The 27,729-nt window shown below is 41.8% G+C and overlaps 1 protein-coding gene across 1 annotated transcript in view; it reads left to right on the top strand.

The window, feature by feature from the left end:
- Window positions 1–27,729, top strand: part of LOC139553654 (pleckstrin homology domain-containing family G member 3-like) — a 60,800-nt gene that overhangs the window by 20,848 nt on the left and 12,223 nt on the right. Inside the window, exons 3-11 of the mRNA XM_071366216.1 lie at window positions 10,770–11,278; window positions 13,868–13,968; window positions 17,895–17,964; window positions 18,077–18,123; window positions 18,240–18,390; window positions 18,631–18,762; window positions 19,565–19,747; window positions 19,835–19,927; window positions 20,013–20,099. Coding sequence (XP_071222317.1) covers window positions 10,770–11,278; window positions 13,868–13,968; window positions 17,895–17,964; window positions 18,077–18,123; window positions 18,240–18,390; window positions 18,631–18,762; window positions 19,565–19,747; window positions 19,835–19,927; window positions 20,013–20,099 — 1,373 coding nt within the window. The remainder of the gene's footprint in view (window positions 1–10,769; window positions 11,279–13,867; window positions 13,969–17,894; window positions 17,965–18,076; window positions 18,124–18,239; window positions 18,391–18,630; window positions 18,763–19,564; window positions 19,748–19,834; window positions 19,928–20,012; window positions 20,100–27,729) is intronic.

Genomic DNA, 27,729 nt, shown 5'->3' with positions numbered 1-27,729 from the left:
TAAGCTGTTAGTAGCCCATGTGCCTCATCCTAATAATTTGGTCCCGTTCCTCCTCATAACTTAGCCTACTGTTCTGACTTGGTAGGGCACATGTAGCCTAGCCTGTTTTAGAGAAATGTAATCATTGACTATTGTAAGAGCTTTCATTGTCTGCTTATATGCCCGCTTTATTTATCCTACGGTTCTGACTTTGTGTACAGGGAGAAGACTAAGAACGGCCCATGTTCTGAATTCTGTTGCTGTACATTTCAAAAGTGCTTAACGTAGTTATATTGTCTATGTCCATCCTAGGTCGTTCTTAATCGAAATTATGGATTGCCTCTTATCCACTCGTCTCCTTATGCCATAGTTTGTACCTCTCAATTGTCAGTAGAAACCACATTTTGTTTAAGCAAGTCAGTCATATCAGCAATTTAAATTTTTTAAGCCAGTAAATGAGGCTGAATTAACTGTTTTGCTGCCAGCAAGGCTCCGCTGATAGTCAAGCCTAGCAGTGGTAAGGATTCACTCAATGGTGCAGGAAAGGAACCTCTGCTGTTGGGACAGCTTTATTTAGGCCCTAACAGTTTGTGGGCACCGTTTGTCATTGTTATAGTGCAATTCATGTGTTGTGTAGTGGCTTTGCTGGCATGCATCTAAAAAAATCTGAGTTTCTTAAACTCTCTACTGCGTGTTCGTAGATTGTAGGTGAGAAGGAGGTTTATATGTACAGTACATCCCAAGGGAAGGATTTCTCAGCCCTAAGTAAGAGAACATCTGGAATTTCTCACCTTCGTCATAGTGAGCACCTGGGTGGCGAAGACCATGTTCATCACTGCACTCTTTTGTTAAAGGTATGGGCGAGATTTAAGGAAATACGTTTTCTTATTGGAGTATTTATTCCAAGGTGTAGTTTTCATGTATGGTAGTATTACCAACATTTCAACAAATTTGATTTGTTGCTGGGTTTTCATGTTTCAACATCTCTATGGATGGATTTAGATCCTTTGCTGTTGTTTTACTATTATTTTCAACTTGGTTTGGAGTCCTTAGCTCATGTAGTCAGTTCCTCCTATTGAAAGCAGGATGTGTTGCGTTAGACAGAACTGTTAAGCACGGAGTCTCCATAGCAACTGCTTTGACTGGGCCATAAATATTTCCTAGGACAAAAACAACAACCCTTTGTCCAGTGTCAAATTTACATATGAACATGGAAGCCAGGGCAGGTTGGTTTGCATACCCCCACGTGAACATGGCAATCTCGCAACATCTCTCAATGTTTTGCAACTGACAAGTTACACAATTCTGTGGCTTGCTTGTCATATTCTGTCTTATGAAGGAAAGTTGATGTTGGAAAAAGGATATAGCTTCCTGATGAAGAGATGTAATCCTATTGTATCATAGAGAACACAAGACAATGTTGGGGGATGGTGGGGAAATGCGAAAGATTATTTGTCTTTGATTTGCCACTCGTTGACGACACAAATGTCAGGAAAAGGTCCAGTTGATGGATGTCTTCACAATATTGTTTTGATCACATGGACTCGGAAATGTTCCAGGTCGCCTGAGAATAGTATTGACGTATACACTGACTTGGTGACTGGGTTCATCAGGATGTCCAAACCAAAAGCGGTAGATAGATGGAAGCTTTTGCGCAAAACAAAGCGGGAACCACCACATTTAACCATGGCAAGGTGACTGGGAACATGGATGTGTACAAACAGACCAGCTATGACCTCTAAGGCAATGGTGGAAAAATGACAGTACAGGGACAAGGATATGAGAGGTATGTGTCAAGGACTCCCAGACAATCACTGATTTACTAAGGGAAAGCCAGTCATGTCGTGAACACCGACTCCTTGCTCCCGGACGAACTAAACACCTTCGACCACTTAGAGGAAAATTACTTTGAGCTGCTGACGCGGGCCCCCGCCACTCACGAGGACTGTGTGCACCCTGGTTCTCCGTGACCAACATGAGTAAGTCATTTAAGCGAGTTAACCCTCGCAAGGCTGCCGGCCCAGACGGCATACCAAGCCGCGTCCTAGGAGCATGTGCAGACCAGCTGGGTGGAGTGTTTACGGATATATTCAATGTCTCCATATGTCTGGCCTCACGTCAAGATGTCCACCATTGTTCCTGTACCCAAGAAAGTAATTTAGTTCAGTTACCTTGGCTATTGCCCCGTAGCACTCACTTCTGTCATCATAATGTGCTTTGAGAGGTGAGTTAAAAACCATATCACCTTACCCTAGACTACTACAATTCACATACCGCCTCAACAGATTCACAGATGACTCAATTGCCATTGCACTGTACACCGCTCTATCCCACCTGGACAAGAGAAATACCTATGTAAGAATGCTGTTCATTGACTACAACTCAGCCTTTAACACCATAGTGCACTCCGAGCTCAGGGACCTGGGTCTGAACCCCTCCCTGTGCAACTGGGTCCTGGACTTCCTGACGGGCCAAACCCAATTGATGAAGGTAGGCAGCAATTCCTCCACCATGCTGATCACCAACTTGGTGGCCCCACTGGTGAATGCTCAGCCCCCGCCTGTACTCCCTGTTCACCCATGACTGTGTGGCCACGCACGTCTCCAACTCAATCATCAAGTTGCTCAATATACAAGGGGTAGGCCTGATTACCAACAATGACAAGACGGCCTACAGGGAGGAGGTGATGGCCCTGGTGGAGTGGTGCCAGAAACCTCTCCCTCAACGTCAACAAAACACAGGAGCTGATTGTAGACTACAGCAGAGAGCACACGTCCACATCGTCGGGGCTGCAGTGGGCATGTCAAAAGCTTAATGTTCCTCGGCATGCAAATCACTGACTACCTGAAATGGTCCCTTCACACAGATTGTGGTGAAGGCTCAAGAGCACCTCTTCAACCTCAGGAGGCTGAAAAGGTTTGGCTTGGCCCCTAAGATCCTCACGAACTTCTACAGATGCGTCCATTGAGAGCATCCTGTCGGGCTGTATCACCACCTGGTACGTCATTTGCGACATCTGCAACCACAGGGCTCTCGAGGGTGGTGCAGTCATCCTAACGCATCACCGGGGGCACACTGCCTGCCTTCTAAGGACATCTACGGCACCCAGTGTTACAGGAAGGCCAAGATGATCAAGGACCTCAGCCACCCGAGCCACGGCCTGTTCATCAAAGCTGGAACCAAGAGTCTGATGGCCTGGCGATGGAAGCTGTTTAACAGTCACGACTAGCTGGCATCCGCCCAGTACCCTGCCTGAACTTTAATCACTGTTACTAGCCGGTTACCACCCGGTACTCTACTCTACACCTTTAGACTGCTGCCCTATGTACAGAGCCATTGAACACTGGTCACTTTAATGTTTACATACTGTTTTACCACCTGTGTGTGTGTGTGTATATACTGTTTTCTAGTCATGGCTCATCCTATATAACTACTGATGTACATGCCTTTTTCTAGTCATATACTGTCTATACACATTATTTGTGTGTGGGTGGTACCATTCAAAAATTTGGACACCTACTCATTCAAGGGTTTTTCTTTATTTGTACTATTTTCTACATTTGTAGAATAATAGGGAAGACATCAACTATGAAATGGCACATATGCAATCATGTAGTAACAAAGTGTTAAACCAATCAAAAATACATTTTATATTTGTGATTCTTCAAAGTAGCCACCCTTAGCCTTGATGACAGCTTTGCACACTCTTGGCATTCTCTCAACCAGCTTCATGATGTAGTCACCTGGAAAGTGTTTCAATTTACAGGTGTGTGTGTGGAATTTCGATCAGGAATTCCGCACACTCAATGCGTTTTGAGCCAATCAGTTGTTGTGACAAGGTATGATTGGTATATAGAAGATAGCCCTATTTGGTAAAAGACCAAGTCCATATTATGTTGAGAACAGCTCAAATAAGCAAAGAGAAACGACAGTCCTTTACTTTAAGCAATGAAGGTCAGTCAATCTGAAAAATTTCAAGAATTTTCAAGTTTTCTTGAAGTGCACTTCCAAAAACCATCAAACGCTATGATGAAACTGGCTCTCATGAGTATTGCCACAGGAAAGGAACACCCAGAGTTACCTCTGCTGCAGAGGATAAGTTCATTAGAGTTACCAGCCTCAGAAATTGCAGCCCAAATAAATGCTTCAGAGTTCTAGTAACAGACACATCTCAACATCAACTGTTCAGAGTAGACAGCATGAATCAGGCCTTCATGGTCGAATTGCTGCAAAGAAACCACTACTAATGGACACCAATAATAAGAGACTTGCTTGGGCCAAGAAACACTAGCAATGGACATTAGACTGGTGGAAATCTGTCCTTTTGTTCTGATGAGTCCAAATTTGTCTGTGATGCAGCGTAGGTGAAGCATTCCAGGTGACGCTGGTTGAGAGAATGCCAACAGTCTGCAAAGCTTTCATCAAGACAAAAGGTGGCTACTTTGAATTGTCTTAAAGAAATCTAAATATATTATGACTTTTTTGGTTACTACATGATTCCATATTGGTTATTTCATAGTTTTGATGTCTTCACTTATTGTGTGGTTTTTTTGGGGGGGGGGGGGCTTTCCTGTTTTGCATGTTATTTTTGCATTAATACGTGTCACATCAGTTTGCAAACAATGTTTAAAAAAATATATATCATTGAGTTAAAGCCGCATACAAACATGGTGTCTTTTTGATTTCTTAAGGCAGCTCCAAAATGCAGGTGTTTCAGCCTAGCTCAGTGCTTTCTATGGTGGTGGGGCAAGCCAGCAGAAAATACAGAGCGTTGCGCTGTGATTAGCTCAGTGTTCTCACTCATGGGGACACTACTTCACCACCAAGTCTAAGGGTAGAGCTCAAATTCTAGCCTCTTGGGTGCTGCATAGTTTACATAGTTACGTTAAATCACATATGTAAAGTAGCTTTTATTGGACTGATCATGTCAACATCATACTTTGAAAATCTTAGCTAGCAATCATGAATCATGTCGACAATCTACTGGCAAATCATTTTTGTTTTTTTCTTGTTTTTCAAAAACTCCAAAAAAATTTAAACCTGTAGTTTTGGCAAGTCGGTTAGGACATCTACTTTGTGATTGACACGTAACTTTTCCAACCATTATTTACAGACAGATTATTTCACTTAACTCACCATCACAATTCCAGTGGGTCAGAAGTTTACATACACAAAGATTGTACTTTTTGGAGAAATGTCCTCTGGTCTGATGACACAAAAATAGAACTGTTTGGACATAATGACCATCGTTATGTTTGGAGGAAAAAGGGGGAGGCTTGCAAGCCAAAGAACACCATCCCATCCGTGAAGCACGGGGGTGGCAGCATCATGTTGTGCGGGTGCTTTGCTGCAGGAGGGACTGGTGCACTTCACAAAATAGATGGCATCATGAGGGATAAATTATGTGGATATATATAATATTGAAGCAACATCTAAAGACATCAGTCAGGAAGTTGAAGCTTGGTCGCAAATGGGTCTTCCAAATGGACAAATGACCCCAAGCATACTTCCAAAGTTGTGGCAAAATGGCTTAAGGACAACAAAGTCAAGGTATTGGAGTGGCCATCAAAAAGCCCTGACCTCAATCCTATAGACAATTTGTGGGCCGAACTGAAAAAAGTGCGTGTGAGCAAGGAGGCCTACAAACCTGACTGTTACACCAGCTCTGTCAGGAGGAATGGGCCAAAATTCACCCAACTCATTGTGGGAAGTTTGTGGAAGGCTACCCAAAATGTTTGACCCAAGTTAAACAATATAAAGGCAATGCTACCAATTACTAATTGAGAGTATGGTAACTTCTGACCCACTGGGAATGTGATGAAAGAAATAAAAGCTGAAATAAATCATTCTCTCTACTCTTATTCTGACATTTCACATTCTTAAAATAAAGTGGTGATCCTAACTGACCTAAAATAGGGAATTTTTACTAGGATTAAATGTCAGGAATTGTGAAACTGAGTTTAAATATATTTGGCTAAGGTGTATGTAAACTTCTGACTTCAACTATGTTCAATTGTATTCTTCATACTATAAAATATTGCCATGGAATTCTAAGCAAATCTTGTCTGCTAAATGAATTAGTGTAGGCCAGATCAGGGCCTAACATAAGGAAAAAGAGTGTGCTATTCTGTTCTTCTGAAATGGACTACATTTTCTAATCGTAAATTACTGTAAGACTGGCAGTTATTTGCTTGACAATCACCGGCTGACACAATTCTGACTGCCACAGCCCTATCTACTACCATGTCCCGTTCAAAGAAGCTTAAACATTTTGTCTTGCCCATTCACCTTCTGAATGGTACGCATACACAATCCATGTCTCAAGGCTTAAAAATCCTTTTTAACTGGTCTCCATCTACATTGATTTTAAGTGGATTTAACAAGTGACCTCAATAAGGGATCATAGCTTTCACCTGGTCCCGTGTCACTCAGTTGGTAGAGCATGTCACTTGCAATGCCAGGGTTGTGGGTTCAATTCCCATGGAGGACCAGTACAAAAACTCACTAATGTAAGTCGCTCTGGATAAGAGTGTGCTAAATTAGAAAGTGTGTGTGCCGGACTCTGACATTGCTCGTTCTGATAGTTTGGGATTTTGTGTATTGCTAGGTATTACTGCTCTGTTGGAGCTAGAAACAAGCATTTTGCTGCACTTGCGATAACATCTGTGTACGTGCCCAATAAACTTTGATTTGACATGTCACTAATTCCAGTAGACTGTCTGAGATGGACATCATGGTCGTTGTGGAGAAGACGAGGTGTTTTCTGATCGTGGAACATCCTTTACATCAACAGTACCTTATTTGGTTCTGTACCGTGTGTAGTTCACATCAATCATGTCATCATAGGCAGACAGGGTAATATCAGTTATGTTGTCAACAAAATAATTATGGCTGAATTGTAAACGTCTGTAGATTACATTGTTCTGAACTGTCTGATTACTCAGCGACCCTTTAGAATGTCTCGGCTTCCTTCATCTCAGACTGTGGAAATACTATACTATTGCTCAAAGCCAAGGGCTGATGTACTCTCCGTTAATTACCTGCGCTGTTCTTCCAACTAGACCTGGCTTGGCTCAAGGGAAGGCCCATGGACCTGGAGTTCTCATTTGTTTAACTGTCTGACACTGTCTGTTCAAAGTGGTCCAAAACATGCAGGTCCCATTCACATTGAAGAACATTGTTCAACAGTATAATCTAAGGTGAACTATAGCTTCCCAGGGGGCCGGAGGACTGTGAACTAACAGAAGTAGTCATGCTTGTGGAATTTACATTGTCTGTGAAGTTTAACAGGCAGCAGCAACCAGGAATTCAAAGAATTACAATTAAGGGTTCCGAATGAATACAGCAGGAATCCCAGCTATTCTTCCTAAACAACAAGGTGATTAATAAAACAGCCCATAGTACTGTGTTCAGACATTAGCAGTTGATCTGATGTAATCCCTGAGCATGTACCTTACTTTACAATGTGACTTTTAACCTATTCCATTGTCATACTGTAACTATTTGAAACAGAAAACATACTTTGTAACGCTAAGTTATTGAAGTTGCAGTGTAGGCTAAAATGTACTCCAAATACTATGGTCTTTGTAACCTTGACTTTGATAATACTTCTGTTTGGCTGGGTTAATGATTGTATTGAAATGGCAGCCGCAAAAAGAGCTTGACATAGGACTAAAACAATTTTACCAAACCTTTTAGTATGTGACTGAGCTAAAGCTGGAGGGTTTGCATTTTGATTGTGTTGCTGTCACTCGGATTGAATAATATTGTGAATATAAAGTAGGTCTAGATCTTTTCTGTTTTGCTATTTTGTCCGTCATGGTAAATGACTGACGTACCAGAGATGTGTACTTTCCTCTCTGCTTATCCTGCGTCTGACTTCCTTGTCCAACTCTGCCATGCATCACAGTAGGCTAGCTAACTTAGTGCTAACCTTATTGCCAGTGCCACATGTTTACCTAGGCCTACAGTAGTTTCCCGATAGTGGAGGAATTTAGGCTTACCAGTGTTTTAACGATGCATCTTTCCTGCAACAGGGAAGATGTAACATGCATTTCCCAAAACACCACGAAGAGCGAATTGTCGCTAAGTGCGTTGTTGGAGGATGTTGATACTAAAAGGATCAAAAACGGGAGCACTGCTCTCGGATCAGCTTTCTCCATTCAAATCTTTCCTTGTCAGTATTGTGAAATAATTAACTGTTAACAGATCAGCTCCTATAGAGATATTACCACCTACGGCTGCTTAACCAATAAAAATTAACAAAATCACCAATTTGGCACGTTAGGCTACACATATGTTGAGACAAATTAGTCAGTAGCCTACAAATAGCCAAATAGAACTCAATTGATTGAACAGGAAATGTATTTCACGGCTTGAAATAGGCCTATAGCGTACTGTTTATTTTAATGGAATCATCTACGTTTTCATTTTAAGCATATTTTTACATGTTGCTTGTTTTGGTTCAATTGCTAAGACATTGACAACTTTGTAGTCCTCTTTCATCTGACGTTATGGGTGGTCGCAGAGACGGAATTACATGGTTTATCAATGTTTAGCGGAAAGCTTCTGTGTATAAAGTGACACGGGAGGGCAGAAAAGCGTCTAACGATGCACTTGGTCTGAGGCAGGTGTTAGATTATGACCATTTTCAAGTGCAACGTTAATAATGATGGTTTCCCCCAAATAAACTCTCCCACGAAGGTTCTAATGATGAAATTAGCCTTAAGAAGCTTTCGGGAAACCTGGCCCAGGGCATTTTTAATTTGCATTCCTTAGCATTGCCTGCTACATCAAATCAAATTTTATTGGTCACATACACATGGTTAGCAGATGTTAATGCGAGTGTAGCGAAATGCTTGTGCTTCTAGTTCTGACCATGCAGTAATATCTAACAAGTAACCTAACAATTTGCAAGTAATCTAACAAAGCCACTCCATGTGTGGTGGATGAAATCGTACAGAGGATCTCAAACCAATGGAGTGTGGTATCAGGCAAAGAGTACTTTCTCTTCAGTGGGTAATCGGAGTAAGGAAAGGGGGTGGGGAAGTTGCAGTAGAGTTGGTTTACGATTGCTGTTTTTGTCCCATATCATGTCTGGTCTGGGTGCTAGTGCCTTAGGCCTTCATGAGTTATGTTTCCTGCCTTACCCATCCCTTACAGAATTTGGATTAGGACCAATCTCACTGCCATGACTTGTCCTGATGGTGGTGATCCTAATGTTGAGTGAGTCACACCATTAATTTCAGAATTCTGTAAAAACCATATTACGATTTTATTAGCCTAGGACAAGTTATATAATTTGCTCTCCACTTGTATAACTGAGCGCCTTTGAGACTTCATTAGGGTTTGTTAGGAGACCGGGAGATCAGGGTGTATGTTTGGACTGTCCTTACTCCCCCAGTATCACCTCCCAATGGCTGGGCATTGACGTCAGCACAGCGGTTCTAGGAAGGGAGGGGGCGGCCTTGGCGGTTGGCGCTCAGAGCAGGCGAGGGAGTAATTTTCACAGCCAAAAGTAAATGGGGAAAGGAGGAGCTTCTGTCTGAGCAGAGACCAACGGCCTACTGTGCTATTACTCCCTGTAAGTAGTACTATTACATGGTTTTAGAACTACTTTAAACAGCTTTTTAAGAAGTGGTCAAGGTCAACCTTTGCTTGCAGGCTCATCCCTTGCTTCCTCTGACTTGACATGCGTGAGTCTGGTGTTGTTGCAGATGAGCTCTACAGTGGATTGTAGAGGCTGGATTGTAGCCCAGACTGAGATCACTGACATCATCCTGTCTATAAGTCTGTAGAGGGAGAGAGAGAGACTTGTTTTGTTTCCTGTATCTGTTGACTCTACAAATTACTGACCAGTGACCTCAAAGATCTTTCATCTACAATTTCTAATCATTTTTGTTTTACATTCATTATACCTAATCACTTTTGATTCTTTACTATATAAAAAGGGCCTCAGTTCTTCTGAAGTCATTGCTGACAGATCACATTTCTGTCCCGCTTTCCAAGTCCAGTCAAATGGCCAAGCTGCCTAGTGACAGGTCCATGTTATTAGTTGTGGGATGTCTGCTAATGACGCACATTTTATGACCGCTTTATTGATTTCATTAAGAATGTGTCAACACTGCTGTAGTTGGAAACAATTTCAAAGAGTGCTCCATGAAATGTCTGTACCACCGCTATCTCTCAAACTCTCTGTCCTCACTTGGCAATATCCCTGACTGCTGTGGCCAATTAAGGGATTTGTTCTCGACGGTGCCGTTTATTGGCAAGAGTATGTATTATTTAATCATGCAAAATGGGTTTGACCTTTGACCTTCAGAATACTTTCTGACTTCATATATTTGGAACATTCCCTGTCTGGGCAGGAAGGATGTGAAACTGAATATGGAATCAATTTCTCTTGATTTGAAAAGTAGCTCAATAAATTAGATGTATAAACAGGACTCTGGTTCCGACTCCCCTCTCTTCTCCCCCTCAGTTTTCCTTCTGTTTTTCCAAGACTTCGCCAGTACCAGTAAGGGAGGTTGGAGGAAATGGCTGGGTTTTCCAGAGAATGTGGAGCGCTGTAATTGGGGCGTGTCCGTAGGATTTGAGAAAGCCCCTTTTGCAGTAGAGCACTCTTCCTCAGGCTGGGACGCTGAACACTGGGTTCATACTGTCATATCATCTGACTACAGTATTTGATTAAATGTATCTAAAATGTAGTGGAATGTGCCAATTTTAACAATCTGTTTCTGCCCATGTGCTCTGAGACTCAATTCTCATTCTCTCTCTCTCCTCTCTATCAGAATCTCCTCGGTTATACTCTGCCCTCTCCATCAGTGGTGGCCATGAGCGACAAGACAGCTACAGCCGGCTCTGTGCTGACCCCTCAGCGGGAGAGGCTGAGCGTCCAGTGAGCCTGGTGTCCACTCTGTCCTCAGTCTCCTCCCGGGACAGCCACAGCCTCTACGGCAGTACCTCAGCCCTCCCCTCCACACCACCTCCCCCCAGTGGAGCAGACATTGACCTGGAGCTCAGCCCTGCAGAGGGAGCCAGGGAGCAGCCAGAGATCAAGACGCAGGGCCTCAGCCAGGGGGGGACCAGAGACCAGTGGCTGGACCACAGTCAGACCAGGTCCCAGTGCAACAACAACGCCACCACCAACAGGAGGACTAATGCACCTCAGACCCATACCTCACCCGTTGCCACTGAAGCCATGGCGCCCAACCCTAAGCTCAGCTACGTGGACCGTGTAGTCATGGAGATAATTGAGACGGAGCGCATGTATGTCAGGGACCTTCGCAGCATCGTGGAGGTGAGTCGCCTTGAGGGTTACACCCAATCAGTTCTGGTTATTAGGACGTGATCTTAATCAATGCAATCTTTTCACTATAGGTCATATGATTAGTGTCATTTAATAGGTCATTTCAGTGTTTCTTTTGGAATGGTATGTCGTTATGACTTAATGTCTGTTTAATTAATGTCTCTTTATATGGAGGTGATTTATTGGAGTTGGCCGTTAATGAGACAAAGGAATGGCCTTCATGGGTTTAGAGAGCAAATAAGGTTCTCAATTTTCCAAGTGACTGCTGGCCTTTGAAGCCACGTGTCTCTGGTACCTATAAAATATTCTAGGGTTGATTGTTTTACCAGAATCTAGTTTGATTTCCTGTTTTTTTTAAAGATGTGTTTCAGGCAAATGTTCCCTGTGTATTTCGTAACTCACAATAGCAGTTGCATTTCTTTTCTAAATGGCATTCTCATATCAGATGGAGAATTCCATAGTATGCAACCATTATAGCCTGTAAGACCAGCAGATTAGAATTGTAGAGTAGCTGATATGTGGTTAAGCTTCTGTATGTAGGTTAATGCTTTCTACATTACTGTGAAAGCATACAGAGCTGAGAGTGGGATCTTGTGATCTTTTCACGTATTTAGTTCTAAAGCAGAATCAGGGCCAGGACACAGCATCTCAAGGCAGAAACTTCTCCCCTGATGATCTTGGTCAGAGATTTGAACAGCTGCTACTGATTTCATCTTCTGGTTGTGGCAAATGGGACAGAGCTGATTCATCCGCTCTGCAATCAAGTCAACTGGTCTCTTATGGCTGCTGCCTTTGTAGTCAAACAACTACCAACTGTGCAGGTTGATCAGCCTCCCCTATTGCACCCTTCAGGTTGGAATAATTATCCACTTTGGATGAGTACTGACAGGAGCATGGTGGCGTAAGTCCTGTTAAGTGCAGGTTATAATGTCTTTAACGCATGATGCCAACAGGTCAGAGGTAGTGTGTTACTGGCACTCCTCACTGAGTCTGTGTCTGACTGGGCTGCTGGCGCCTTCCCTAGGTGTTGAAGGGAGATCTGCCCTTACCGAGCCCTCGCTACAGCATCCGCCAGAGTAATGACACAGTCCTGCTCCCCAGACACTCTCACACTTCCACTGGACTTCCAACTTTTCCGTGAGCCCTGCCTAGCTGCCTGCTGCACTGCGACCCAAACTAGGATACGGAGCCCTCCGGCCCCTAGCAGGCAATGGCCAACAAAAACACAGCCATCACAATGCCAACTGAAGAAACATAGGAGAGTAGCAACTTTTTTTTTTTCACATGCTGTTGCGGTGGGAAAAAGCTGGCCCAACAATTTGAACAAAATCTACAATTCTCTCAACTCCAAAAAAGTTCAACCTATCCAATCTAAATTCAGCATTTCAATGACTTGCTCTGCAGTAGCATCTTATGGTGCGAAGTTACAATAGCAGGGATGTTAAACTTGTCACTTCAGTGATGTATTTGATGATGCATCTGTTTGATTTTGTCCTGCTACTGTCACTTATGACGTTGACAGCTGTTAGTGTCTGCTCTACACATAAACTATCCAGGAACATGCTCCTCCACACCATATCATGAAAGCAGAAACCTCTTAATCTCAGCTCTAAGACAGTTGTGTGACAGGTTGACTCACACCTCCAATTCCGCCTCGACAGATGTCCTGAAATTCTGACTGTCAATATCTGTTTAATAGGTTCCATAGCCTTCTTCCCAACCATTTCTCACTAGGCCATCTCTGTCACTTGACTGCCCAGAAGTATTGCAACCCTTTAAATGCCTCTTCCCCTCCCATCCCCTAGAGGGCATTACCCTTTATGGGTTACCCATCCATAACCACAAGCCTAGACCTAACCTTGTACTGACAGTCTAATAGTAGGCTGTACATATAGCTAACTGCCAAAATAAAGGAAATGCCAACATAGTGTCTTAATAGGGTGTTGTGCCACCAGAACAGCCTCAATGATCCTTGGCATAGATTCTACAAGTGTCTGGAACTCTATAGAGGAATGTGAAACGTTCTTGTGTGTGAAGACTCTACTTTACTCTGCACTGACTGGGTGTGTGCATGTGTTTGTATACAAACATGAGTGTAATTAGGTGAGAGGAGCAACTGTGCCTATGTTTTTAGTTGATATTGTCTAGGCCAGAGTAGTCCTGCAGCCTGATGAGAGAGGGGTCATGGGAGGAGAACACTGTGCTGGTCTGAGACTGTTTTTTACAGAGCTACTGACCTCACAGTAACAAGTAATACATCCTTAAAATTACTATTTGAACCACTTAGATTTGAACACACTGATCATGAGTCATACAGTTTTGGTGTAATAGACAGCAGATAAAGACTTCATCCTATGTGGTCTTTTTAGCCTGCGAACAGGATGTGTAATAAATTGAAACAACATTGAAGCGGAATCCACCAAGGTGGCAACCACTTGAGCATGTTCAACTTTATCTATACACAAGCTCCCTCTACTGCAAATAATCAGAAATTGTAGTTTAGACAGAACACTCACTCCAGGATGGTTCTTCATTAGGCAGATTGTAGGTGCAGTATAACCAGTGTTATTGTTTCTCTAGGATTACCTGGCTCACATCATAGACATGGACAACCTTCCCATTCGTCCAGACCAGGTTTCTTCCCTGTTTGGGAATATAGAGGACATATATGAGTTCAACAGGTAAGCTGCAAATGTAATTGTTTTATTTTTACAGACAGTCTTCACAAAAACAACATAACCTAACACTCAAACTTTCGAGCAGACGTTGAGAAGACATATTGACCTTTTTAGTGGAATGCTCTTTTGACAAAGATTCAAAGGCTTCCTGGCAGGACATCTGTTTTATGGCTGTGTTGGAGAGTTTATCCGTCTAAATCTGTTTTGAGGACAAAGAGAAAATGACTGACTAACCAACACCAAACGCAGATTGGCCTAGAACAACACAGCAGATTGGGATCAGTAAAGAATGAGACAAATCACAATATGGCTCTATGTGTGAACTCTGCTCCAGACGTTATCAGGATGATCACCTGCTCTGTGCACCCATTTGGATGTTTAGATGGGAGATATGAAGCTGTTGTGCAGCATATGCTCACCAAGCCTCATGCCAAAAGAGAAAAAATGAAACATCCTCTCAGAGTAAGGCTCCTCCCACATGATTCCCAATGATGGCGTAATGCCATAAAAACCAAAGGGTTGAAAATAATGGTTCTGGTGCATTTACAGTTGAAGTTGGAAGTTTACATACACTTAGGTTGGAATCATTAAAACTCGCTTTTCAACCACTCCACAAATTTCTTGTTAACACACTATAGTTTTGGCAAGTCGGTTAGGACATCTACTTTGTGCATGACACAAGTCATTTTTCCAACAATTATTTACAGACAGGTAATTTAACTTATAATTCATTGTATCTCAATTCCAGTGGGTCAGAAGTTTACATACACTAAGTTGACTGTGCCTTTAAACAGCTTGGAAAATTCCAGAAAATTATGTCATGGCTTTAGAAGCTTCTGATCGGCTAATTGACATCATTTGAGTCAATTGGAGGTGTACTTGTGGATGTATTTCAAGGCCTACCTTCAAACCCAGTGCCTCTTTGTTTGACATCATGGGAACATCAAAAGAAATCAGCCAAGACCTCAGAAAATCATTGTAGACCTCCACAAGTCTGGTTCATCCTTGGGAGCAATTTCCAAATGCCTGAATGTACCACGTTCATCTGTACAAACAATAGTACGCAAGTACAAACACAATTGGACCACACAGCCGTCATACCGCTCAGGAAGGAGACACGTTCTGTCTCCTAGAGATGAACGTACTTTGTTGTGAAAAGTGCAAATCAATCCCAGAACATCAGCAAAGGACCTTGTGAAGATGCTGGAGGAAACGGGTACAAAAGTATCTATATCCACAGTAAAACGAGTCCTGCATCAACATAACCTGAAAGGCCACTCAGCAAGGAAGAAGCCACTGCTCAAAAACCGCCATTAAAAAAGCCAGACAACGGTTTGCAACTGCACATGGGGACAAAGATCGTACTTTTTGTAGAAATGTCCTCTGGTCTGATAATAGAACTGTTTGGCCATAATGACCATTGTTATGTTTGGAGGAAAAAGAGGGAGGCTTGCAAGCCGAAGAACACCATCCCAACTGTGATGCATGGGGGTGGCAGCATCATGTTGTGCGGGTGCTTTGCTGCAGGAGGGACTGGTGCACTTCACAAAATAGATGGCATCATGAGGTAGGAAAATTCTGTGGATATATTGAAGCAACATCTCAAGACCTCAGTCAGGAAGTTGAAGCTTGGTCGCAAATGGGTCTTCCAAATGGACATTGACCCCAAGCATACTTCCAAAGTTGTGGCAAAATGGCTTTAGGACAACAAAGTCAAGGTATTGGAGTGGCCATCACAAAGCCCTGACCTCAACCCTTGTGGTGGCATATTTCTGCTTTACCAAATAAGGAGAGTTACAAACTTCACACACCAGTCAGAGTTATACTTAAACTACATATTTAATAATAAGAGCTTTGCAATAGCAATTTGACTTTCAATGATGCACCATTTCTAATGAACCATTAGAAGTACCAACAGAAAAGTACAAAGATATTTTATAGCCAAGATACACCCCTCTCAACCTACATGATCTTAGGAACAGTTCAAAGGTTACGATTTGTATGAAAGATATCTATAAAACATAGCAGACAGTTACTGCTGTGTCAACAGTTTTCATTGTAAAGACCAGTGTCTGGCCCCCCTACTCCAAACTGGAACCGTCTCTCCCTGGTACGGTATAGAACAGAACCATTAGCTCATGTTCTCTGGAATGCTCTTTAGGTTTTATCACCCAAAGACATCGTAAATCTCCTCTGTCAGTGTTATTTCATAGAGGCCCATCCTCAGTAGAACACACACACAATAGTTAACGGAATACTCTATTCTGTCGAATAAATCAACCATTATAATGCAATACAAGCATTATAACATAATCTTGCAATTTTCCACGACATCCTATAGACAATTTGTGGGCAGAACTGAGAAAGCGTGTGCGAGCAAGGAGGCCTACAAACCTGACTCAGTTCCACCAGCTCTGTCAGGAGGAATGGGCCAAAATTCACCCAACTTATTGTGGGAAGTTTGTGGAAGGCTACCCAAAACATTTGAACCAAGTTAAACAATTTAAAGGCAATGCTACCAAATACTAATTGAGTGTATGTAAACTTCTGACCCACTGGGAATGTGATGACAGAAATAAAAGCTGAAATAATCATTCTCTCTGCTCTTATTCTGACATTTCACATTCTTAAAATAAAGTAGTGATCCTAACTGACTGAAGACGGGGATTTTTTACTAAGATTAAATGTCAGGAATTGTGAAACTGAGTTTAAATGTATTTGGCTAAGGTGTATGTAAACTTCTGACTTCAACTGTATGAGATTTCCACCAGTGTAGACTACTAAAATAAAGGTTTTGATTAGTCATTGTTACATCTAAAGCAGGGGGAGTTTTCATGTACATCCCTCTGGCTCAACTACAGCATCAATATACAATGTGTTACACTGTGGGGAGTTTGCTTTTGTTTTATAAAGTAAATGAAGTTAGACTGGATTATTAAGATTTAGTCTGACCCAGACATGGCTGCTACAGCCTGGTGATGCGTGCCATTGCCAGCGTTACACTTCCCATCATCTCGGCTAAACTCTGCGACTGAGTCGTGCCATTTAGCAGGAAGTGCCCAGGGTGAGCTGATCCGCAAGAGCCAAGCATACTTTTAAAGCACTGGTTTGAAAACATGTGCAACTCTTGCACTTTTCCCAGGTGATGGAGGACATATTAATTCAAGCAGAAACTGTATGAACCTCTGAGGAGATGTGAAATGGCATTCTCTTTTATCATTGTATTGGAGAATGAATGTCTCATGCAGCAGACTGTAATACAGTTCATTTTCATACACAGGGTTTTCAGGCGGTCCTAGACTTGTCATTCAGTTTATAGATGTGCATGACTGACTAGTGACTGCCTCTGAGTCATGCTATTATTAAAGCTACAGTACTGCTCCCGTTTCAGGGTCAGGTCTCTGTAAAGGTCATCACACTGAAATCTTATTTTATCCCTGAAACAGAAACAATGTTTCCCTGCCACTATAGGCCACATATTGGCTTGATGAAAGAATGTCTTGGAACTTGTTCATGATTTGTCAAGCAAATGTTTGTCTTCAGGCAAAAATAAACCTCAAACAAAAAAGTATAAAGACAAACCATTGTACTCAGCATATTGACATATTGCTATGTTCCTTTATTTCGTCAGCCCATGCAGCTGAAGGGTGTTTGTTGTAAGTTATGAAAATGTTTGATTTTGTGTGTGACCATGTTAAAAAAAAAAGAAAAAAAGTTGGTTTTGTACTCCTTTTTATGTTTTTTGTTCTCCTTGTGTCCACTCTGCTGTGGGAAACCTGACCCTGTTGAGTCTTTGGGCAGAATGAGGTTAACCAGAACAAATGCATTCAGCCATGCAAAACATAAGCATACATAACATAGTACCTGAATGTAGTTTACACTGACCTAAACCTTATTCTAGCCTTGCGTCGGTCTGTCTTCCTCCACAGTGAGCTGCTGCAGTCTCTGGACATGTGTGAGAATGACCCGGTTGCTGTGGCCAGTTGCTTCGTAGACAAAGTGAGAGGAGGCCACTCACACAGACTGAATTGATACCTATCATCGGGAAGCTGGACAGGCTGGAGTGTTATTGATCTGGTTTTGTGTTTTTCCTCCCTTTGCTATTTTATAGTGTGACGCTTTTGAAATCTATACACAGTACTGCACAAACTACCCCAAGTAAGTAGAAGAATGGAAAGGTTTTCTGAAACCTTTGGGGGACATGTTAAGAATCTGTAACCTTAAATAACAATGGAAGTCATATGATACGATCCATTGACTTGTGTTCCCTCTAGCTCTGTGGGTACACTGACCGACTGCATGAGGAGTAAGACTCTGGCCATGTTCTTCAGGGATCGCCAGGCCTTCCTCAAGCGTTCTCTCCCCCTGGGGTCCTACCTGCTCAAACCTGTCCAGAGGATCCTCAAATACCACCTGCTTCTGCAGGTACACTGGTCCTCACTGCATACTACCTTTTCTATGGGTGGAGATGGTCTAAGTAAGCTGTATAGAATTGTACTTCTGCAATTGCAGGTTAATTGTGGGGTCCCTTGACAGGAGGCCAATTCATTTTTTTTTTACCTGGTAAGATGGCAATGGTAGAGCATTGTATAGCATACAACAACACATTCAACTTCTTTCCAGAGGTCTTGATTCCTCATGTTCTGGCTGTTTGCCCTCTAACAGGAGATCGCCAAGCACTTTGACCCTGAGGAGGAGGGCTATGAGGTGGTGCAGGAGGCCATTGACACCATGACCGGGGTGGCCTGGTACATCAATGACATGAAGAGGAAACACGAGCACGCTGTCAGGCTGCAGGTCAGTATGGCTACTCTCAGGGAGAGGTGAATGGAATTTGACCCACCCCTTTCCACCTTCCACTATTGTTACACCTGCATCATTATATAGTGTATCTAATTGGGCTAATTTTGTATGTGATTGTTTCTCAATAGGTTTTATATCAGTTAATGAAGTGTAGCTACTTCTGCTCTGCTCATAGTTTATCCTGTCTGTCTTGACAGAGGTTGTGTTGATGGGGAATCCTTTTAGTCACCCAGCAACTATTCCAGGTTGCTCTCCTGCTGCTCCCACAGTAACTCCCTGACTGAGTTTACTGTACTGTGTGGGGGCAGGCTATTAAAAAAAACAATGTTTAGTTGCACAGTCTTTGTTGTTCCAATAAAGCAGCCCATTAACTTCCATAATCAACCTTAATACGTTTGCTGAAGCCTAAATCTTTAGAAAAAAATTGGCCAAAGCAAATGTGTAAACCTGCTCCGTGTGGTATTGATCAGTAAGCCTCCGAGGTGGCTCAAAGCTCCATGTCTCCCCGACCTCTGTTTAGTTTGGTCAGGGATTTGGGGCCTCGTTGTGACTCAATAAATCTACCACAGGGCCACAGTGTCTGCTGGGTTTTCTATTTGTTTAAATTTATGCCTCATGGTGAGTTCACTGCCCATTGGTTCCTGGCCTACTTGTTGTTTTCTGTTGTCGCATTAAAAAAATACTGTTCTCTTCAGACTTTGCACCCCTTGTGCATGCTTTCATGTACAGTTTTGTCAGTGTTGTGTACCCAGACTATGTTTAGGAGACCTAGATACAATCAGGAGTGTGTGTGCAGGAGATCCAGTCTCTCCTGATCAACTGGAAGGGTCCTGACCTCACTACGTATGGAGAGCTGGTGCTGGAGGGAACCTTCCAGGTCCAACGTGCCAAGAACACCAGGATGCTGTTCCTCTTTGACAAGATGCTCCTCATCACCAAGAAGAGAGGAGAGCACTATGTCTACAAGACACACATATTGGTAATGAACAAAAAGTAGAGGAACTTAACCCAAATACCATGAGCTTGCTCTGTTAGGTTGGCGTAACGTTGCTCCCTGTGGTTTCAGTGCTCGACCCTGATGCTGCTTGACAGCGCCAAGGACCCCCTGCACTTCAGTGTGATCCACTTCAAGCATCCCAAGGAGCCTCACATTGTGCAGGTGAGTGTGGATCATAAGCCCATCCTCTCTTGTAATAAGAGTAGTTCTGTATGAGCTCAGTATAATTGACAAGTGTCTTTTTCAGGCCAAGACTGTAGAGGAGAAGTGCCTCTGGGCTCATCATATCAAGAAACTGATTCTAGAGAACCACCACACCATTGTCCCACAGAAGGTAAACCTATAGCGACAAGGGTTTCCTCTCCACTCCTGTCAAGTAGCCCACAGTCTTGCACCAGCCAACTCTAATCCCTCCTAAACAAATGCTCTGACTTCCGGGTTAACATGTGAATGAAGGTTGTATGTGAGGGTGGGTTCTGTTCTTTTCAACAAAGTTAAAATATACATTTTCTAGTTCACTAACTTTTCTAAGGTCTAACGCAACTTCTTACTTGAAAATAGCTCATAAACTGCGTCCCAAAGACAAGAGAAATCCGAACGAAACTTACCCACAGTACCTATGGCGGAAGAGACTAGTATGACAAACTCTGCACCAGGCCTACCTACCGTCTTTGACAAACTTTGCTTCATGATTCTCAGAACTCAATGGGACAATAGACGCTGCTTTGGCCCCAATATCAGCTACTCTCGATAGCGTTGCAAAACCATAATGGCCATGGCCAACAGATTTTGTTCAACATCCATTATCCATCTGGCTACAAATATCTTTCAACTATGCAGTGATGTTTAACATACAATTTCAATCTATCAAATAGAATCTACAGATTGCAAATTTAAGATAAATACTTTTACTAAGATATTAGTATATCATTAATTGACTGACGCATTCTCGCCATATCTCCCAACAGTACTATTTCTAGGGTCAATTTTAGATCAATGTTCTGCATTTTCAGCCATTCCTGAATCTGAGACCAGAAACGGGCTACCTGAGGGCAATACCAAAATAAATGGTCTTAATTCTGTATCCTCACAACAAAATCTGCAGAGCTTTGATGATTGAATGCCCCAAATATTCAAAATTTTGTTGGTGGCAAGAATTCTATATAATAATTTTAGCTGAAAAGCACAGTCTTGAATCTTGCGTCGTTTATATATCAACTCATACACCCTGTACCATGGATTCGGTACATCAAAAAGCTCATCCCAACTATTTTGCAATCTGTATGGCACAGCTATCAACATCCCGGTCCTCATATGAAACTGGTACACTTTCCTATTTATGCTATTTTTATTCCTCTGCCAGTTTTGATCCTTTACATTGGGCAGACAGACCAGTTCCCTGCCACCTGCCTCCAGTTTTGGGGTAATGCTGCAATCAATTGGTTGTACTCTTGGAATGAGCAGACCTTCCCATACAATTCTGGACTAAATATAAAACTTGAGTCATTGGCATACATGGACACCTTTTTTGTTTTAAAGCCTTGGATTTCTAATACTCTGTTGTTATTTGATCTGATTTTAACTTCTTATGGATGGGGGGCAGTATTGAGTAGCTTGGATGAATAAGGTGCCCAGAGTAAACTGCCTACTACTCAGGCCCAGAAGCTAAGATGTGCATAGTATTAGTAGATTTGGATAGAAAACACTCTAAAGTTTCTGAAACTGTTTGAATGATGTCTGTGAGTATAACAGAACTCATATGGCGGGCAAAAACCTGAGACAAAATCCAACCAGGAAGTGGGAAATCTGAGGTTTGTAGGTTTTCAAGTCTTTGCCTATCCAAGATAGTGTAAAATTTGGTCCGATTGAACTTCCTAAGGCTTCCACTAGATGTCAACAGTCTTTAGAACCTTGTTTCAGGTTTCTACTGTGAAGGGGGAGCGAATAAGAGCTGTTTGACTAAGAGGTCTGGCACAATGCCAAGAGCTCAGTCATGCGCGTATGCCGTGAGAGCGAGCTCTGTTCCTTTTCATTTCTAAAGACAAAGGAATTGTCCGGTTGAAACATTATTGAAGATTTATGATAACATCCTAAAGATTGATTCTATACATCGTTTGACATGTTTCTACGAACTGTAATGGAACTTTTTGACTTTTCGTCTGGACTAAGTGTGCCTGCGCCTCATGAATTTGGATTTGAACTAAACGTGTGAACAAAAAGGAGGTATTTGGACATAAATTATGGACTTTATCGAACAAAACAAACATTTATTGTGGAACTGGGATTCCTGGGAGTGCATTCCGATGAAGATCATCAAAGGTAAGTAAATATTTATAATGCTATTTCTGACTTCTGTTGACTCCTCAACATGGCGGGTATCTGGTATGGCTTGTTTTGGTGCCTGAGCGCTGTACTCGGATTATTGCATGGTGTGCTTTTTCCGTAAAGCTTTTTTGAAATCTGACACAGCGGTTGCATTGAGGAGAAGTATATCTTTAATTCCATGTATAACACTTGTATTTTCATCAACATTTATGATGAGTATTTCTGTAAATTGATGTGGCTCTCTGCAAAATCACCGGATGTTTTGGAAGCAAAACATTACTGAACATAACACGCCACTGTAAACTGAGATTTTTGGATATAAATATTAACTTTATTGAACAAAACATACATGTATTGTGTAACATGAAGTCCTATGAGTGTCATCTGATGAAGATCATCAAAGGTTAGTGATTCATTTTATCTCTTTCTGCTTTTTGTGACTCCTCTCTTTGGCTGGAAAAATGGCTGTTTTTCCGTGACTAGGTGCTGACCTAACATAATCGCATGGTATGCTTTCGTCGTAAAGCCTTTTTGAAGTCGGACACTGTGGTGGGATTAACAAGTTTATCTTTAAAATGGTGTATAATACTTGTATGTTTGAGGAATTTTAATTATGAGATTTCTGTTTGAATTTGGCGCCCTGCACTTTCACTGGCTGTTGTCAAATCGATCCTGTTAACGGGATTTCATCCATAAGAAGTTTTAATAGCTAGCATTTCGATGGCCTTAAGGAATAGATATGGTGACAGCAGACACCCTTGTTTTAACTCCTCTTGACAATTCAAAACTCTCTCGCGAAATATCCGCTATTTACTATTTTACACCTGGGGTTGTTATACATTACTTTTACCCATTTTATAAGAATCACTGAAATTGAACAAATCCAGGCATTTTTATAAATAAAATCCGGTCTTTATCAAAGGCCTTTTCAAATTTCGCTTTAAATACCAGGCCTGTCTTCTTAGATGTTTCATGATGTTCTATTATTTCTAGTAGTTGTCCTATATTATCTCCAATGTATCATCCATGTAAAAAAAAAAAAAAAAAACTGTCTGATCAGGATGAGATGCTATTGAGCCCACACTACTACACTGTCTGAGGCAAGGACTACATGCTTTCTGGTAAGTTTTGATTACAATCCTGGGTGGGGTGAATATATTTTATACATGATATACATGATTTTTTGTTAACTAGTAAATAGTAGCCAACAGCAAAGTGTGTTTAAATCATTTCTAACTTGTTAACAATTTCTGCTAGTTAGTTTTTGCTACCTACCATGTGGGTTTTGGCTTGCTTGAGCCTGCTAACTGAGTGTTAATTCACCTGCTTCCATACATGTTTCATTTTAAAACGTTTATCTTAGAAAGGAGTTGTTTATTTTAACTGGTCAACTATTTATATGTACATGGAATTGTATTATTTTTAACTCATTTTTTTCTAATCTTTACAGGAAAATGCCACGGGCACAATCTGACTGCAACTAATGTAGAAGGAAAAGCTGTGTACATTTGCAAATACTGTGCCAAATCATACGTGAAGAATGCAACAAAGATGCAGAATCATCTGGCTAAGTGCGTAAAGTTCCCTCAGCGCTCACAACAAGCAACCTCTGACAAAAGTCCCTCTACTTCTATTCGAGGTCAAAATGATGAATCGGACACATTATCGATAGCAGCAGCTCATGGTCCTCGAATCAGAAGTTGTTTTCTTTACTCAATGGCGGAACGTAGTCATAGAAATGCTGATGAATGTCTTGCACGAGCTGTGTATGCAACTGGTTAACCTCTGGTGCTCACAGGCAATGTGTATTGGAAGAGATTTCTGAATGTTCTTCGACCCAGCATACACCCTTCCAAACAGACATGCTTTATCTACTCATTTGCTGGATACAGAGTTCAACAGAGTTCAAGTGAAGGTCAAGCAAATCATAGAGAAAGAAGACTGTATTGCAATCATCTCTGATGGGTGGTCAAATGTTCGTGGGCAAGGAATAATTAACTACATCTCCACCCCTCAACCAGTATTCTACAAGAGCACAGACACAAGGGACAACAGACACACCGGTCTCTAAATTGCAGATGAGCTGAAGGCAGTCATCAATGACCTTGGACCACAGAAGGCATTTGCACTGGTGACAGACAATGCTGCGAACATGAAGGCTGCTTGGTCTAAAGTGGAGGAGTCCTACCCTAACATCACACCCATTGGCTGTGCTGCTCATGCACTGAATCTGCTCCTCAAGGACATGACACTGAAAACAATGGATACACTCTACAAGAGAGGCAAGGAAATGGTTAGGTATGTGAAGGGTCATCAAGTTATAGCAGCAATCTACCTCACCAAGCAAAGTGAGAAGAATAAGAGCACCACGTTGAAGCTTCCCAGCAACACCTGTTGGTTTTGGTGTTGTCATCATGTTTGACAGTCTCCTGGAGGGGAAATAGTCTCTCCAAGAAATAGCCATATCAGTCTGTCGATATGGACAGCCCCATCAAGAGGATCCTCCTGGATGAGGTATTTTGGGAGAGAGTGGTAAGCAGCCTGAAACTCCTGAAACCTATAGCAGTAGCCATTGCACGGATTGAGGGAGACAATACCATCCTGTCTGATGTTCAGACTCTGCTTGTAGATGTAAGACAATAAATCCATACTGCCCTGCCTACTTCACTGTTGCTCCAAGCAGAGGAAACTGCAGTACTGAAATGCATAAAAAAGCATGAAGACTTCTGCCTGAAGCCCATACACGCCGCAGCGTACATGTTTGACCCCAAGAATGCTGGCAAGAGCATCCTGTCTGGTGCAGAGATCAACAAGGCCTATGGTGTCATCACTACCGTGTCTTGTGACCTTGGCCTGGATGAGGGCAAGGTTCTTGGCAATCTGGCGAAGTACACTTCCAAGCAAGGGCTTTGGGATGGAGCAATATGGCAGTCGTGCCAACATATCTCATCAGCCACCTGGCGGAAGGGACTTTGTGCATCTGAGGCTCTTTCCCCTGTTGCCTCCATCCTCCAAATCCCACCAACATCAGCCGCCTCAGCACAACTGGTCCTTGTTTGGGAACACACACACACCAATGCATGCAACAGGCTGACCTGTACAAGGGTTGATAAATTGGTGGCCATCTGGGCAAATTTTTGGCTTTTTGAGCCTGATAACGAGCCATCCGCAACAAGGTTGGAAAGTGACAGTGAAGATGAGGCCTCAGTCTGATGTTCAAGAGGTGGACATTGAGGAGGTCCAGGGAAGCCTGAGAGGAAGACAACCAAAGCTTTAGTTTCTAGACTATCATTTTTACAGATGTATGTTGCGATGGATCATTCAATATTCCCTTTTGTTCAGTGAAATCATCCCATGTGAAGAGTCAACTCCATTTAATTAAAGTTCAATTTGTAACTAAATTGATCATTTTAATTCTTTGAAGGATTTAATCATTTGCAATTGTCTACTTATAAGGTAAAAGGTTTATGTTTCTGTCTCCACATGATATGGTAAATATATCAATGCAAATTGGTATTAATATTAATTCCCATATTCCCGTTAATTCCCACGGAAAGTTTCCACCTCTGAATATTCCCCAAAATGTGCAACCCTAAAGGTATCCCAAACAATATTTGCTGAACCTATATTATTCTGGAAAAATTCAGTTATAAATTATTTTATCCTCCAGTAAACTTTGATTACATTTCCAATATCCCTGTCCACATGGAAATTCTGTAAGAGTTATGTGAAGGTCAATGATGATCCGATTGCATTCTCTCCTATTAAAACTTTTTTAACCTTTTGATGCAAGAGACAAAGTAGTCAAGATGACTAGCTTGATTAAGTCTCCTCCGTGTACACTACCATTCAAAAGTTTGGGGTCACTTAGAAATGTCCTTGTTTTCCATGAAAACATGCATGGAAATTATTGGCAAAATGAATATGAAATCTAGTCAAGATGTTGATAAGGTTATAAATAATGATTTATTTGAAATAATTGTCCTTCAAACTTTGCTTTCGTCAAAGAATCCTCCATTTGCAGCAATTACAGCCTTGCAGACCTTTGGCATTCTAGTTGTCAATTTGTTGAGGTAATCTGAAGAGATGGCTTTTTCTTTGCAACTCTGCCTAGGCCAGCATCCCGGAGTCGCCTCTTCACTGACATTGAGACTGGTGTTTTGCGGGTACTATTTAATGAAGCTGCCAGTTGAGGACTTGAGGCGTCTGTTTATCAAACTAGACACTCTAATGTACTTGTCCTCTTGCTCAGTTGTGCACCGGGGCCTCCCACTCTTTCCATTCTGGTTAGAGACAGTTTGCGCTGTTCTGTGAAGGGAGTAGTACACAGCGTTGTACGAGGTCTTCAGTTTCTTGGCAATTTCTCGCATGGAGTAGCCTTCACTTCTCAGAACAAGAACAGACTGACAAGTTTCAGAAGAAAGTACTTTCTTTCGGGCCATTTTGAACGTGTAATCGAGCACACAAATGCTGATGCTCCAGATACTCAAGTAGTCTAAAGAAGGCCAGTTTCATTGCTTCTTTAATCATTACAACAGTTTTCAGCTGTGCTAACATAATTGCAAAAGCGTTTTCTGATGCGCAATTAACCTTTTTAAAATGATAAACTTGGATAGCTAACACAACGTGCCATTGGAACACAATAGTGATGGTTACTGATAATGGGCCTCGGTACGCCTATATAGATATTCCATAAAAAATCTGCCGTTTCCAGCTACAATAGTCATTTACAACATTAACGATGTCTACACTGTATTTCTGATCAATTTGATGTTATTTTAATGGACAAAAAATTTGCTTTTCTTTCAAAAACAAGGACATTTCTAAGTGACCCCAAACTATTGAACTGTAGTGTATATCTCACTAGGTCGAGGGTTTTTTAGTCTCCAAATATCAACTATTACTCTGCCACTCTTAATAAAGCATGAAGATCTCTAATGGAGATCAGCGCATATATATACAACCACATATATTTCAGACCTAGATCACCAATATGCTATAAACCCAGATCCTCAGCTATACAAAAAGCAATGATCTTCAGGCACAATTTGATCATTTGGCTACATCCAAAGCTGAAAAGCTGTTACAGTCCAAAGGTTCTTTCTATGAGTATGGTGACAAAGCCAGTCAACTATTAGCCCATCAGATAAAATGCAATGCAGCTTCTCGTTTCATTCCACATATTAAAGATGCCCATGGTACTTTGTTGTCGACCCCTTCCGATATCAACAAAACCTTTATCATTATATTCATCTCTTTACACATCTGAATCCCCAACTCACTGCCTCTAAAATGGACTCCTTCTTGGCAAACTGAAATGCCCCTACAATCAGCTCATCTGACGCAAAACATTGCAAGAATTACGAGAATAATTTTGGTAAATGCAGAGTAGCAAAGCTCCTGATGGCTACCCCAGAATTTTACAAAACATTATCTGATAAACTTGCTACTTTTTTGAAGGTGTTTAGTGATTCCATAGCAAATGGTTCCCTGCCACTTATACAAGCTTCTATATTGCTTATACTTTAATTTATTTTGTATTTACTTAACCTTTATTTTGAAAGAGAAGACATTGAGACGTAGGTCTCCTTTCCAAATGTGCTCTGTATAATACTATTTTTAAATAATTTGTGTACTTT

The sequence above is a fragment of the Salvelinus alpinus genome, chromosome 25 (genome assembly GCF_045679555.1).
Source record: "Salvelinus alpinus chromosome 25, SLU_Salpinus.1, whole genome shotgun sequence".
NCBI lineage: Eukaryota > Metazoa > Chordata > Actinopteri > Salmoniformes > Salmonidae > Salvelinus > Salvelinus alpinus.
This window is presented reverse-complemented; position numbering and strand designations above follow the sequence as displayed.